The 15,844-nt window shown below is 52.9% G+C and overlaps 1 protein-coding gene across 2 annotated transcripts in view; it reads left to right on the top strand.

Annotated features, from left to right (window-relative positions):
• The window catches only part of VANGL2 (VANGL planar cell polarity protein 2), a 24,505-nt gene extending 11,615 nt beyond the window's left edge, over positions 1-12,890 (top strand). Inside the window, exons 2-8 of one of the 2 annotated variants that reach the window (XM_012639534.1) lie at positions 3,170-3,430; positions 3,594-3,714; positions 6,209-6,816; positions 7,600-7,736; positions 8,246-8,381; positions 11,045-11,276; positions 12,399-12,890. In XM_012639534.1, coding sequence (XP_012494988.1) covers positions 3,360-3,430; positions 3,594-3,714; positions 6,209-6,816; positions 7,600-7,736; positions 8,246-8,381; positions 11,045-11,276; positions 12,399-12,659 — 1,566 coding nt within the window. In that variant the 5' untranslated portion in view covers positions 3,170-3,359 and the 3' untranslated portion in view covers positions 12,660-12,890. Of the gene's footprint in view, positions 1-3,169; positions 3,431-3,593; positions 3,715-6,208; positions 6,817-7,599; positions 7,741-8,245; positions 8,382-11,044; positions 11,277-12,398 lie in introns of those variants that run through there. The other variant, XM_012639535.1, reaches the window with a different exon arrangement.
• The last annotated feature ends 2,954 nt before the right edge of the window (positions 12,891-15,844 follow it).

Raw genomic sequence — 15,844 nt, 5'->3', positions numbered from 1 at the left:
TTTTTTTTTTTTTTTGCGAGACAGAGTCTTACTCTGTTGCTTGGGCTAGAGAGCCATGGCGTCAGCCTAGCTCACAGCAACCTCAAACTCCTGGGCTAAAGCGATCCTCCCACCTCGGACTCCCAGAGTACTAGGATTACAGGCATGAACCATCACACCCGACCTCAAAATTCAGTTTTTAAGAGCAGTATTAGAATGAATAGGCTGGAACCACATCAAGAGAGATGTGGGTGAGACATCTAAACTCTATGGAGGAGTAAAGCACTGGAATGATTTCTCAGGAGAGCGGGTAGAGGAGCCCAACATGTAATTTGCAGACGGGGACGAACAAGGTCCCTGTTGTGGCAAAAGTTTTTAGAAAGGTTTAGGGTTGAGTTAAGGTATCGTGTCTCTGTCCCCTAAGTGTGTCCCTGTCACACACTTGTTTTGACATGGGGATATTGACAAACATCACATACCCGTGGATTGTCTTCAGATGACTCTGTTAATGGGATAAATGACTGGACTTTGCATTGATTTCATTTACCTACAGTGGTGATTTCCCTGAGTGTCAGAGAGAAACATAAGTCACGCACCGCGTAGCCTCGTTTCGATTAATGACGGACCGCATATATGATGGTGGTCCCATAAGATTATAATACTATACTTTTGCTGTACCTTTCCTATGTTTAGATATATTTAGATACACAAATACTTACCATTGTGTTACACTTGCCAGTAGTAATGAGTACAGTAACATGCTGTACAGGTCTGTAGCCTGGGAGCAATGGGCTATACTCTAAAGCCGAGGTGTATGGTAGGCTACACCATCTGTTTGTCTAAGTACACTCTACGATGTGTGGACAACGATGAAATCACCTAATGATGAATTTCTCAGAATGTATCCCGTTGTTAAGCAACAAATGACTATATTCATTTACTAGGTCGATACCAGTTCTGGCCCTGTGCCCACTGGAGGGGAGACGGATACAAGTATGTGTTAATCGTATTGCTAATTCTCAAGGTGCTGAGAGTGTAGACTAGTTGGAAAAAAGTTAACTATACAAAGCAAATCCATTTTAATTCTTAACATAATTGACCTCTCAACAGCGTTTGACCTGGTTGCCTTAATTCCCACCTTGAAACACTCTTAAGTTCTTGGTTGACTTGTGTCCCCACTCTCCTGGCCCTCCTACTCCTCTGCCTTGGCCTTCTCAGCCCCTTTGCCTATTCTTTCTCCTCTGGACACGTGTACATATTGGAGTACATATTGGTCCCGTATGTATTCCTCTCCCTAGGTGATTCCGTTCATCCCCATGGCCTTGCACACTGTACATACCTCCAGCTCAGACTCTCTTCTGAGACCAGCTTCTTTGACACTCGGCTGCCTACTGTCTCATGGCCATGAACTTAGCACCTTGGAAATTGAGCTCACCTTCCTCCCCAAACTTGCTTGTGGTACTACCTTACTAATGGCACTACCATCTACTGCCTTGCTTGGGCCAGGGATTCTTGGTGCTCCCTTCCCCCTCAGCCGATCCTTCCTTAGGTCCTGTTGATTTGACCAACATAAGTCTCAAACATGACTATTTCTCACCTCTGCTGCTGCTCTACCCCTAGCCAAGCATACGCTACTGCAGTAGCCTCCTTACTGATCTCCCTATTTCTACTCTTCTCCTTTTTAATCCTTATCTGCATAGCTGAATTCCTTCAAAGACTTCCTATGGCCTTAGAATAAAACCCAAGCCCTTCACCTGGCTTCTGGCTATCTCTGTAGCGCCAGCTTCTACGGCCCTCTGCCTTCCTCAGTTCTGGCTCCATTGGCCTTTTTTTGGTTCTTTAAATACACAGAGCTTTTTCCGACCTTTGGCCTTCGCATGTGTGATTCCTCTGCTGCACTGGCTTTTCCTTCCACTCTTTTCCTTCTTAATTTCTGCTTTTCCTGCCGGCCTCTGCTTAGGTGTCATTTTCCCAGAGAGACTTTCCAGAACCTTTTCCTGTTCTTTTCCTTCCATCACCCCTACAGTTGGTGATTTACATTTACCTGCGTGCTTGTTTAGTGTGCCTCTTCCTCAATAGACTGTAAACTTAAGGTCTGTTATGCTACCATATACCTGGGGCCTAGCAAAGTATATGGTTCATAGAGGGTACTTAAACAAGATTGGATGAATCAGTCAATGAAGGTAGATGATAGTTATTAGTGGAGTCGAGGTCAGAGGGGTGCATGCTGATGATTATTAGTGGAGTCAAGGTCAGAGGGGAAGATAACATTGGGTGCTGGAGTAGGTGGGGGCTCCTGTGAGGGGTGGGGGCTGGGCTCTAAAGAGTGAGCAGGATTTTGCTGGGAGTTGTGGAAGAGGGCAGAAGGAGACGTCTTTCTCCTCTGCATATTAGAAGGTGAAATATAGTTGAAAGATGCTGCCCCTTAGCCCATAAGTAGCCAGAGAAACTCATGCCTTGCCTATTTCAGGACTTTAGGCTTTTGGAGAAGAAGGCAAGTTTCTACTCGTGTTTTCCTCCCACCCCCCGACCTTATACTATCAGTAGTTTCCACCCCTCACCCTCTAGCGTGCATGCTCACATACACAAACACTACACACACAGCCTCAAGGAGAGCCACCAACCTGACCTGGCCAGTAACTGTGGGTGTGTTTGAAGTAGATGCGGAGAGATGGTGCCAAGAGAAGCAGCCTCCTCTGGGCACATTCAGAAATTAAGAGTGAGGGGAAGAGGGGTGGAGGGGTGGAGGGGGAGGGAGAGGCCTGGGGTAGCCTCTGGACAGAAGTCAGCTGCTTTCTGCTCTCTGAGGTCTCCATTGGTTCAGCCTGTTGGCCTTGCCAGAACCTTCCCTCTCCTAGCCTCAGTTTTCCTGGCTGAGATGAGGGAAGCACTGCCCCTGAGTCTCCCCTCCAGGAGGTTCAGGGTTGGGTCACTCTGGATGAGAACATTTGCTGGCCATCTCCCCCCATGCGTGAGCCCTTGGCATAGTCGGGGGGGGGTGCTCTTTTTAGGAGGCGGGGCAGGAGGAACTGGGCCCCTTGGACAGAGCAGGAATCTGGGTGGAAATACTCTCAGGCAGTAGCGAGGCTCATCTGAGCTAACTGTGGCTTCCATTGGGGATGCTCTTCCTTTCTGCCCCGACCGCACAAGGAGCTCGAGCTACCTCTAACCAGCTGCTTCATCTCATCAGGAGCGTCGCTTGATTTTCTCTGAGACAAGCCCACCTGTCCAGCAAAATAGAGTCCCTCAGGGTGACGGTTGATTTCCTGAGGGTGCCTCTTGGCCTGAAGAAGCCGGCGCTGAAGGAGGTGGCTGTGGGGCCCCCCAAGAGGCCCCAGCCTGCGGCCCTGGAGCGCTACAAGGCGCGGCGTTCAGACGCCATGGACACCGAGTCCCAGTACTCGGGCTATTCCTACAAGTCGGGCCACTCCCGCAGCTCCCGCAAACACAGGTGGGCGTGAGTGTGGGAATGACAGCGGTGGTGGAGGGAGGGTTGGGGGCAGTGGAGAAGTGGGCACGTGCAGCAGTGGGGCGTGGGGGGGTGGGTATGGCCTCTGAGAAGACCCTGGTCCTTCCCTTGACTTTGCGTCTGTTCCTCTGGCTTCCTGCTGCAGGGACCGCCGGGACCGACACCGCTCTAAGAGCCGAGATGGGAGCCGTGGGGACAAGTCGGTGACAATCCAGGCTCCAGGGGAGCCCCTGCTGGACAATGAGTCCACGCGGGGGGACGAGCGGGTGAGCATGGGAGGATGGGGTGGCCCAGACCAGGCATTTTCAGAATGTTCCTTGGAGGAGCTGGAGGCTCAGAGAGGGAAAGGGCCTGGAAACCTGGTCTCTTCATGAAGAGGCCAGATCAGGGAGGGTATCTTGTGGTATCCTTCCCTCAGCTTAGTGTCCCAAGATAGGACCTTGTTTTAGTTGAATTCAGGGGATTTCTGTAGAGACCCCTTTGGAAGCAGCAGCCTCTTCCTTCCTTATCTCCAGAGAGGTGGGGGTTACCTGGGTATGTAGTGGGAATTGTCCAGCTCCTCTGGGGCGGATCCCAGCCAGTCAGGCTGGTCAGGAGTCTGGAGTAGGAGGGGAGGGGGGTGGTGGGTGGGGCCTGCCGGGGTGTGTGTTGGGGGCGGGGGTGTGGACAAGTCTTGAGTTTTCCTTGAGCCTTAAGATGTGGACACTCCTGTGCCCTCTGGTGGCAGCCTGTAGACTAGCATCACCTCGGTCTAGGAACAGAGGTGTGGGAAGAGAGGAAGGGGGACCCAGAAGTGAGGCTGAGAGTTGAAGGGGGACCCTGGAAGAGAGTTCTGTAGGACAGGCGTGAGCAGTTGCTTCTGCTCTAACCCCTGTGGCCCACTGTGCTCACCTGGCAGGGAGGACAGTGGGCAGGACACAGTCCTAGAATACAGCAGAGGCAGGACTTGAGATGACACTGAGGTTGCCCAAGTCTCATTCCTCTTATTCTTTCCTCTTGGGATCATCTTACAGGGCTGGAGACTTCCAGCTCCATTTGCCTCAGAAGAAATCTCTGTGGCTGACATTGGAATTCCTGGGTCTTGGGAGCAGATCAATACCTGAGGGAAATGTTCTTTCTCCGTCTTTCTCAATCCCTTCTTCCTGGGACCTGGCCTCCTGAGTTCTTGAAGTGACCCTGAGACATGATCGGCTCACCTGTTGTTGAGGGGGAGCTCCCAAGCCCTTGATCGCTGGAGAGGGTAGGCAGTATGTCTGGGGGTCAGTGCATCCGCCTTCTATCTTCAGATTGGGCTCTTCTGCCACCCTGCAGAGAGGAGATTCCTCAGCCTCCCTAATCGCTGGCTCTGCCATGCTGTCTCCTGCTCCCCCCACCCCAGTGTCTCAGTCCTATAGCCTGAATCTCCTGGGTGTCAGGACATGACTCTATATCCCCAGGCTATCCCAGGAGTGAAGGGTGTGGGTGCTGAAGGCCACTCATAATCTTGGGACTCCTCTGTTGGATAGCCCTCGGCCACTGCAGGGAAACAGCTTGAGCATACAACACTCAGAAGGCCACCTGGGCACCTCAGCCTGTCTACCTGCTTGGCTCCAGCAGCCCCTGTGCTGTGGGCATTCAGATGGCCCAGCAGAATTGGACTTGTGGACCAGACCAGAGACCTAGAGTGGTCCTGCCCTGATCATTTTCTACCCCCCACCTCCTTGGTGTCCTCTTCTCTTGGTGTCCACGCTGCTTTTGTCAGGGTTCTCCCTTAATCAGAAACCTTCAGTGGCTCTCCATGCCGGGAGAATCGGTGCTCACTGTCTAGCCTGGCATTGCGGCGTGGCCTGCACAGCCCCACCTTCTTGGTCGTGCCACACTCTGCTCTTGCATGTGGGTCCCCTGATCTCATAGTTCTCCAGGTGCCTCCGTTCACGCCATTCCTGCCCTGTGTGCGCCTCCTCTAGCTTCTGCTGGAATCATGGAATGATGCGGAAGCTGGAGAGAACTTAGGGTGGTACTTCTAGAACTGTAACGTTTGAGTGATTCATGGGGATCTTGTGAAAATGCAGGTTCTGGTTCAGTAAAGGCGGGGTGGGCCTGAGCTTCTGCCTTCTAGCAAGCTCACAGGGGATGTCCACACTGCTGGTCCACAGATCACATTTTGAGTAGACAAAATGCCCTTAGACATCATTGAGTTCAGTGATTCTCAGTCTTCGATGACCCTTAGAATCATCCAGGGAGCTTTTTAAAAGAAAACGGTGACAAGCAGATCCCATTCTCCAATAATAGGTATTATTTTCCAACCTCCCTAGGTGATTCTGATGTGTGCAGCTGGGGCTGGCAACCAGTAATTCAATGCAACTTCTTCATGTCGCTTGCCCCCATGGGTCAGCTCAGGTTCCACCATTCCCGGGAAGCCTGCCTGCTTTGCCTGGCGAGTCTGCCCTCAGATCCCAGTCACTGCCTGAGCAGTCCGGGTGTCTCTCCTGCTCTCTGCTCTGAGGGTTATTCATGCACGTGCGGTTTTCCTCTCTCAGACCTGTGTATAGCTCCCCAAGTGCCTGGGTCTCCAACTTGGATATCTGCAGAGGCCAGACTTGGACACTGCTCAGTAAATACTTGGATGGTTGCATATTTGTTGATTACCCTCTCTTCTTTCTGCCTTCTCCTTTTCCTTGCCTTCCCCTCTCTTCTCTCCCTTGCCCTTTCTCCTGTCCCACCGCCCTCCGCTTCCCCCCATCCTTTTCCCTTCATCGTGTGGCCCCCTCCTGCCTGCAGGATGACAACTGGGGGGAAACGACGACGGTAGTAACTGGCACCTCGGAGCACAGCATCTCCCACGATGACCTCACGCGCATCGCCAAGGACATGGAGGACAGCGTCCCGCTGGACTGCTCCCGCCACCTGGGCGTGGCGGCGGGGGCCACTCTGGCGCTGCTGTCTTTCCTCACGCCACTGGCCTTCCTGCTGCTGCCCCCTCTGCTGTGGCGGGAGGAGCTGGAGCCGTGCGGGACGGCCTGCGAGGGCCTCTTCATCTCCGTGGCCTTCAAGCTGCTCATCCTGCTGCTGGGCAGCTGGGCTCTGTTCTTCCGCCGGCCCAAGGCCTCGCTGCCCCGCGTCTTCGTGCTGCGCGCCCTGCTCATGGTGCTGGTCTTCCTGCTCGTCGTCTCCTACTGGCTCTTCTACGGCGTGCGCATCCTGGACGCCCGCGAGCGCAGCTACCAGGGCGTGGTGCAGTTCGCAGTGTCGCTGGTGGACGCCCTCCTCTTCGTGCACTACCTGGCAGTGGTCCTGCTGGAGCTGCGCCAGCTCCAGCCTCAGTTCACGCTCAAGGTCGTGCGCTCCACCGACGGGGCAAGCCGCTTCTACAACGTCGGCCATCTCAGGTGCGGGCGCCTGGAGCAGGCGGGAGCCGGCTTGGGCAGGAAAGGGCACGGGGCAGGCGGAGGGGCCGCTAGGATGGGAGAGCGTGACGGTGGGCTGAAGGTGATGGCTGGGAGGGCTGTGCGTGGGAAGGAGTTGAGTACTTTGTGCGCAGTAGGTTTTGAACGATGTTTGCTGCTGAATGGGAGGGTCACGTGCAGGGTTATGGGACAAGACAGGTGGGAGATAAGAGTTGAGAATGAACAGGCAGTTAGAGATGGGGAATCTCAGAAGGGGATGAACCAAAGGGGAGAAGAATGTGGGGCAGGGAGAGGGGCTTTTTGGAATTCCTTTTCCAGCCCATTCTTGGAGGCACAGCTTCTTGTGAGCGCTCAGTGAATGGCCACTGACATGAGCGGGCCAGAGGAGGGACCTGGAGGAAGAGATAGGGAGGAGAGTTCTTCTGCTTCCCCTAAACCAGGCCATACAGAGTCTCAGTGGCAAGTCCTGGGTCCTACAGAGAGTCTTGGGGCAATGCTGGAGGGGATGAGGTGACCCTTGTCCGCAGACCCAGCCCAATGCCCTTTCTCCCCTGGGCTTCAGCACGGCAGAGAAAGACTAGCAGGCCCAGCCCTGGGGAAGGCTTGGGAGCCTGGTGAGTAGACCTCAGGCCTGAGCCAGGCTTCTTGGAAGCAGCTTGTCCCTGTCCTGTGTCCTCTCCTGCCCTGCCAACCTCCCTGATGTGTCCCTTCCCCTGTGCCCCTTGTCTGTCCCTTTTCCCTCCCTCCCTGCCGTCTCCCCCACAGCATCCAGCGCGTGGCAGTGTGGATCCTGGAGAAGTATTACCATGACTTCCCTGTCTACAACCCTGCCCTCCTCAACCTGCCCAAGTCCGTCCTGGCCAAGAAAGTGTCTGGCTTCAAGGTGTATTCCCTCGGAGAGGGTGAGCAGCCCTGCTCCTCGGCCCCTCCCGGTCTCTTCCCCTGCAGGACTCCAAGTTACCTCCTCACTCTCTCTCACCCTTCTTCCCTTGCTTTTTCCTTTCCCCGGCCCATGTCCCAGCCCCTTCTGTTCTGTCATTTCCCTTGACTCCAGGTGGCTGGTCTTAGCTGCTGATTCTACTGGCTGTCCCTTTATGCTACGGCGTGTCCCTTGATCTGGCTCCTCTGTGTCTGCTCATCACCCCTGGTTTAAGCCCTTTGGCTCCCTGAGCTGCAGAACCTCTTGACCCAGGGAGGAACGTGTGCAGGACTCCTGCCCCTCCAATGCCTTCCTTGTTGATTTCCTGTGGCCTCTCCCAGAGGTGGCCAGGAGGGTTGGGCATGGGAGGTATTGCTGGGTGGTGGGAACAGCTTCCTCTGGACATGTCAGGCTGCTGTCTCCAGAGCTCATGGAGTGGGAAGAGAGGCCACACTCTGATGTGACCATCCCCTCTCTCCTGCTCCCGTGCAGAAAACAGCACCAATAACTCCACGGGCCAGTCTCGGGCTGTGATTGCAGCAGCTGCCAGGAGGCGGGACAATAGCCACAACGAGTACTACTATGAGGAGGCCGAGCATGAGCGGAGGGTGCGCAAGAGGAGGGCCAGGTGGGTCCCTGGGGGAGAAGAGGTGGGGAGAGGTGCCTGTGGGGTGAGCTGGGGAGAGGAAGACCAAGGGGCTTCTGTAACTGCTGGAAATACAGAGCAATGGTGACAGGGGTGGGGTTTTCCATGAACTCGGCTGCTGTGAAACAGCACACATTTATTATCCCCCAGTTCCATGGGTCAGGAGCAGGCTAGCTGGCTGCCGTGCTCAGGCCTCACAGGCTGAAATTAAGACGACTCTCATCTGAGCCTGGCTTCTCTTCCAGGCTCACTATTGTTGGCAGAATTCAGTTCCTGGTCACGTGGCCGCATAGGCGGTTTACAAGATGGCAGTTCACTTTTCCCAGCAGGAGCGGGTCTCCCTGACTACTTCTATCCACCGCTAGCCGGAGAGAACTCTGCTTTTAAAGAGCTCATATGATTAGATCAGGCCCAACAGGATAATCTTCTTTTAAGGCCGCTGACTTGGCACTTTAATTATATCTGCAAAACGTACTGAGATTGTTGAATAACGAGGGGATGGGAATCTGGTGGAAGTGGAGGGGCGTCTTTGAATTCAGCCTATTACAGTGGGGCAGGGACACCATAAAGGGACTTGAGCCTCACCTGCAACAGCAGGGACTGAGGCCAGACTAGACTTCCTACCAGTAGATCTCGAAGGCTTGCTCAGCACATGGGTGCTTTTTTGGCCTGTAAAAAATGAGGTTCTAGTGCCCATATTTTGGTAAATTCTTAAATGCTGTCCTCACTCCTTCCTTTTCCCTGTTCACATCATTATGTGAACTTAAGTCATGCCTGAAGAATCCTTCTTGGTGCCTATGGCTGCCAGGACCCGCCTTGGTGTGTAGGGATTTCTACGGGGGAGGAGCAGGGCGCCTTGGGGCTTGAGCCTGCACCTACCCTCCGCCCCACCTCCCACAGGATCTTCAGGCTGCAGGGGAGGGAGGTAGCCCAAACCAGTGATGTCCCCTACCCCTTTACCTTCTGCCCTGCCTAGCGTCTTTGGGTCTCCTGTGCTGCCACCACCCTTCTTGGCACTTAGGGGGCTCTTTCTTTCCCCCATTACCCTGCTCATAAGCAGGAGAAAATTTCTTCCTTTCGTTTACCTGAGACAAAAGGATCTTTTCAAAAGGAACTTTACTGAGAAACTTAGGAGAAGCAAAAGAATAAACAGAAACTGTAGCCGTGCACAGGTCCACACATACCCAGAGTCCCATCCTGACCCTGAGTTCCCAGCTTCCTGGGTTTCTGGATACCGACCCATAGGCTTCACTTCCTTTCTTTGACTTGTCACCTAAGGCTGGTCTTGCTCGTAGGCCAGAGGCTTTTATTTTGGTTTTTGAACTTCCAGAACAGAGAATTGCATGAATCACCCTTTCCAGCTCTTAACACACGGCCTTCATGTGGTTCTTCACAGTGCTCCTTCTCTGCTTCGCTTTCCCCCAATCCTACCTTTACTCTCCACCTCCATGTTTTCGGCACCCACTTCAATTTTTTGATTTCCTTAAAACTCGTGTGTATGCTTGTACAAATTGAGTGTTGGCGTGTATGTCTCTATGCTTTTGATGTAAACTGACTTCTTTTTCCTGCTTCCTCCTTAACACTCTGAGACTCATCCATGTTGTCTGTACATCCGGTTTGTTGCATCTTCTCACTGCGTAGTAGTTCGTAGACTACTCCCAACATCCTATCCAATATCCAAATTATTTTTTCCATCTTGATGGATAATTAGTATCTTATTAACGTTTTAATTTGCACCTCTCTAATTGCTAGCCAGTAACTACTTTGCATATTTTTTAGCCTTGTAAGCCTCTTGTGAATTTTCTGTTCACTTCCTTTGTCCATTTTTCTATAGGATTCTTGCTTTTTTCTTTTCGGTAGAAATTGTAGTGAATCTTTGTACGTTCTAGATGTTAATCCCTTGCTGGTTTTAGATGCTGCATATATTTCCCCTCACCCCTATCAGATGTCAGTTAATATTGTCGGTGCTTTCATGGTTGAATAGAAATCTGTTATTTTGTTGTAATCATACCCATTAACTTTTGACCTGATGAAGTGTGATTTGGGTGTCCTGTTTAGGAAGGCTTTTCCTGGCGAGGCTCAGTGACTCATCGCTGTAATCCCAGTACTTTGGGAAGCCGAGGCAAGAGGATTGCTTGAGGCCAGGAGTTCGAGACCAGGCCTGGGCAACATAGTGAGACCTCATTTCTACAAAAAATTTAAAAATTAGCTGGGTGTGGTACTACATGTACCTGTAGTCCTAACTACTCAGGAAACTAAGGCTGGAGGATCCCTTGAGCCCAGGAGTTTGAGGCTACAGTGAACTATGACTCACTGCTGTGTTCTAGCCAGGTTGACAGAGTGAGACCCTGTCTCAAAAAAAAAAAAAAAAAAAGACTTTTCCTAGAGTTTGATGGAACACTTGGTCTTTCCTATAGCATAGTTCCTACTTGTCTCTCTTGGTTTGACACTAGATTTGTCCTCTTTGTGTCCTTGGGCTTAGCTCACTGAGCTCTATGGCTGTTTCCTGTTCTCAGTGGGGGAAAGGCCCTATTGCTCCTGGGGATAGCACAAAGGACTGACCCCACTCAGGCTGCTGGAGGGTTGGAGGCAGGGGGCAGGGAAGAGAGAATGGGCATCTGGTCCAGACCTTTCCTGTCCTTCAGACTTGTGGTGGCAGTGGAGGAGGCCTTTACTCACATTAAGCGGCTGCAGGAAGAGGAGCAGAAGAATCCCAGAGAGGTGATGGACCCCCGGGAGGCAGCCCAGGCCATCTTCGCATCCATGGCCCGTGCCATGCAGAAGTACCTTCGGACCACCAAGCAGCAGCCTTACCACACCATGGAGAGCATCTTGCAGCACCTTGAATTCTGCATCACACACGACATGACACCCAAGGTAGGCCTGCTCTGCCCACCCTCCTTCCTCTTTTCCCAGCTTCTCTTCTTTTCCACCTTCATTTCCCCATAGTCTCTCACTTCTTTCCTCACTTCCCACCCTTCTCTTTCTCTCAGCCACACCTCCTCCTTACAGTCTCTTCTCTTATCCCCACCCTATCCACCCTGTCTGCATCGGGTGGAGGTAGATGAGGGGAATGGGGGGTTTGAGATCATTTGGGGGAAGGCTGAGACCTATTTCTCATCTCTATAAGGGCTCTGGGATTTCCAGATCCAAGTTTCACCTTTACCCTCTACCTCCTTCCCCTCCCCTAGATTGTCTTTGCTCTGTGCTCATTTTGAGCCATTGCCCATCCCTCTGTTCTATTGCCAACTTCCTGGAATTGCTTTCCTTGAGCCCCCTTGGTGGACAGGTAACTAAATACGTTGCACTTTAACCTTGACATCTCTGGCTCCCTCCTGGTTGGCCTGAATCATACTAGCTGTGTGGGAAGGGAGGAAGAATGAGGGAGGGCTTGCCCGGGTCCTGGCTGGGTGCAGGGAGAAGGGCAGAAGATGGCGTCAGGGGAGCCAGGCTCCAGTCCGGACTCTGAGGAGCTGTATCATTTGTGGGCTCCAGCTTCCTCTTTTATTTTTATTTATTTATTTTTGAGACAGAGTCTCACTGCATCACCTTGGGTAGAGTGCAGTGGCATCATCATAGCTCTCTGCAACCTCCAACTCCTGGGCTCATGTGATCCTCCTGCCTCAGCCTTCTGAGTAGGTGGGCACCTGCCACCATGCCCGGCTCATTTTTTCTATTTTTGGTAGAGATGGGGTCTTGCTCTTGCTCAGGTGGGTTTTGAACACCTGACCTCGAGTGATCCTCCACCTCAGCCTCCCAGAGTGCTAGGATTACAGGCATGAGCCACCACGCCTGGCCTCTGGCTTTCTATTTTATAAAACAGGGGTCTGCAGCAGCTGATCTCAGACCCTTTCCTGCTCTACCATTCTGAGATTCTAGTTGATATGCACAGAGTGAGCTCAGGGACATCTTGGTTGTCTGTAGAAGCTGTGCCCCAGGGGACGAAGGATAGTGGGTGAGTGAGAGAGATTCCTACACAGCTCCCTCCCTCCTCCCCAGGCCTTCCTGGAGCGCTACCTGGCGGCCGGACCCACCATCCAGTACCACAAGGAACGCTGGCTGGCCAAACAGTGGACACTGGTGAGCGAGGAACCGGTGACCAACGGGCTCAAGGATGGCATCGTTTTCCTCTTAAAACGCCAGGACTTCAGCCTGGTGGTCAGCACCAAGAAGGTCCCATTCTTCAAACTCTCCGAGGAATTTGTGGATCCCAAGTCGCACAAGTTTGTCATGAGGCTGCAGTCTGAGACCTCAGTGTGACTGTGCAACAGCAGGGGGATGGGAGACCCTGGGGGCTCCTGAGGGGGTGGGAGGGGCACGGTTCTCAGGCCCAGCCACGTTCCTACCACCCTTCTTCCTCTTGCTCTTGGTTTTTTTTTACTTGAATTTCACTTACCCCCTGGTCCCCGCCCCGTCCTGTCTCCTCCCCTCGTCCTTATTTTACCCGGTGTGAACCTATAGAGACCATCCTGCTGTCAACAGTACCTGGGACCATCCCCCACCCCACCCTGCCAACTTTTGTGTAACTCCGGGCCCTGCGGGTGTCAGTGCCTGTCTCCCTTTCCTGGATGGCAGTCTCTTCCGAAAGGGCACAGGGCCCTGCTGCTTATACCTCCCCTCTTGAGCCCCCACTCACAAACCCAAGTTCTTGTAGCGGGTCTCTCCAGTGGCCCCGACAGGGTTTCTCTGGTGGTACGGATGTGACTCCAGAGAGCACAGTGCCAAACCCCTCCAGGGCAGCAGCTGCCCCCTCCTGCCTCTCTCCCCACATAACAAACCCTGAGTTCGGGGGCAAGGATACTCCTGCCACACAGCCGAGTTAGGAATCTCCCTGCTGGGGTTGTTTGCTTCCGGCTGGTAGAGCCTCTCTCCCCCAGCTACACATATTTAGAGCAAGGGAAGATCTTATCCTTTTCCCAGAAGTCTCCACCTTGTGAGTTGTATGGTCATGTGAGTTGTATGGTCACATGACCAAAGGGAAACAAGTGGAAAGACTCCATGACCACCTTTCCTGGGCCTTAGGGGAAGGTACCTTTCTTCCAATGTGTCCTTCCCAGGCAGCCCCTGAGCGAAAGGGCAGAATAGATCCCTGAGGTTTTGGAGGGACCCGTCACTGACCCCTGCCCTCTGACCTCCCCTCACCTTTGTTCCTGCCCTCCCCAGTGAAGGATGGCGTGCAGACTCCTACACAGACTTAGCGGCTTGTAGACCCTGACCCAGCCCCCATACTCTTAGACAAGTGTTTTTTTTCCTTCACCAGCCACCCCCTGTCCTGCTGTCTTCTCTTGACTCCAGAGACTGTTGCCTCATCTCTTGGGGACGAGCCAGCAGCTCCTCCTCATCCCCTGCCTTAAGTCCAGTTCTTTGCCTCAGGGGTCTCTTTTCTTGGCCTTCCAGGGTCCCTACCCCTTCTCTCCCTGCCTGATTCTCTGGGCTCTGGGCTCCCTCTGTATTGGGGTGAGGGACCAGGATTACTGCCTTTTGTGGGTACTTAGGCTCTCACCCTATTTTAGCTTCCGTAGTCTTTGCACCAAATGCAAAATCTCAATAGTTTAGATCTCATTTTGAGCAAAATTTGCTGGCCCTCTAACACATTTCAGTGTGAATCTGAGCCTTTAAATTAGACACCTTTAAATTGTGTGGTTTTTGCCAAGGAGGATAGAAATAGGAAGTACCCATAATACTCTAGCCAGGATCCTCCTGGAGGACCATTCCGATGGCTGGGATGGAGCATGCCCCTGGGCCAGTCCTCTAAATAACTCAGTGTCCTTTGTAGGCCCTTGTTTCCCCTGGAAAACTCATCAGTACTCACCTTGTGGAGAGATCCCGTGATCTCTCCCTGGGGAGGTGTCCTCTCTGTAGTCTAGTGGCAGCCCTGGGGGTGATGGAGCCTAGTGATCAGGTTTCTCCTGCTCTCCTTTCAGGAAAGACACACCTGTGCCCCTCTTCCCCCCACTTGCTAGAGAGGAGCTCATCAGCCAGTGCTCACCTTGTCCCCCTGGGGGGTGAGCTGGGGGTGTTGGGATATGCTTGTGTGAAATACGTCCCGTCCTGGGGGTCTGGGAAGGTATCTTTTCTTCTCTTCAAAAACCCGGTTTCAGAGGAGTCCCTTCTGGGTCACACGAATACCTCACTATCCTGGAAAACAGGGCCTGGATGGTGATGGGAACATTGCCTTTGCGGGCAGGATGGAGTGTGGTGTGGTTTGAGGAGCAGGTTGGGGATGGGGAGAGGGAAAGTATTTGGGATCTCAGTTGCTGCCCTAGATTAGGGGCGGGGTGGGGGGGGGAATGTTTATTTTAAGAACCTGCCATGTTTTTAATCACTGTGATTTTTTTCATTCCCTTTTCCTAAAAACAAAAAGAATTTTTTTTTCCCCCAACTCTTTCACTAAGCACTAAGGGCTGTGATTGAGAATGGTAGCATTTTGGTCTTTTGCGTCAGAACTGTGGTATCTTTGTCTTTGATTTTTATTATTATTATTTTTTGAAACGTCAGGATGGACTGTCAAGCGTAGGGCTGTGTGTTTGTCTTTGCTTCTCCTCTGTGGGAAGTGGTCTCCATGCTGTGAACTGCTGTGGGCCTACAGCTGCCTCAGTCGCTCTAAGCAGTTTTCCCCACTCTGCCTGCCCCTCCGCGGGATCGCGGATCGCGGGATCGCGGATCGCGGGATCGCGGATCGCGGGATCGCGGATCGCGGGATCGCGGATCGCGGGATCGCGGATCGCGGGATCGACTCTCTCTTCCGCCGCGGGGCCGTGCCAGCCTGTCGCCCCTCCCCCACCATAGGGGGGCGGTGGCTGGGCCTCTCCAGCGCTCTTATCTGTGGCTCATGGCCTCCTAGCTCATGCCTGCCGTGCCTACTGGGCTTCCCTTCTCATCACCCCACAACTCTTGCCCTCCTCCCCTCCACACCAAGACACTGTGTGCCTCAGTCCTTCACCTACCTCGCCGCTCTGCCGCTGTCCCCCTCCCCATTGGTCCCCTTCTCCTGAACGAGTCTTTGTGCTCTCTCTGTTTATTTTTGTTTATTTCCCTCTAGTCTCTCATTTTTTCTCCCCATCTCCCTCCATTTCAGCCCTTAATCCTTCACTTTCCCATCCCGCCCAGTATTCCCCTTGCAAACCCTCACGCAACACCTGTGATGAGACAACGGGATCCCTGCAACTTCTCTCTGAAACACCTGTTTCCCAGGGTTTGCGCTTCTCTCTGCCTCCGTTGGGCCCAGATGAGCCCCGTACCCCTCCGTGGTGTCTGTCAGTCTGTCTTCTCTTTCCTCTGCCCTTCCCATGGGGCAGTATCTGCTGATGGAGTCAATCCTGGTGTGTGATTGTTTGTGATTTGTTCTTCTGTGCGCAAAAGGAAGGGGACTTTTGGAGTCCCTTCCAAGTGAGATTGTAAATGTAGAATCTTCCACTGTTGGATCTAGACCTTTTTTTTTTTTT

This window comes from Propithecus coquereli, unplaced genomic scaffold (assembly GCF_000956105.1).
Source record: "Propithecus coquereli isolate 6110/MARCELLA unplaced genomic scaffold, Pcoq_1.0 Scaffold140, whole genome shotgun sequence".
NCBI classification, from domain to species: domain Eukaryota; kingdom Metazoa; phylum Chordata; class Mammalia; order Primates; family Indriidae; genus Propithecus; species Propithecus coquereli.
This window is presented reverse-complemented; position numbering and strand designations above follow the sequence as displayed.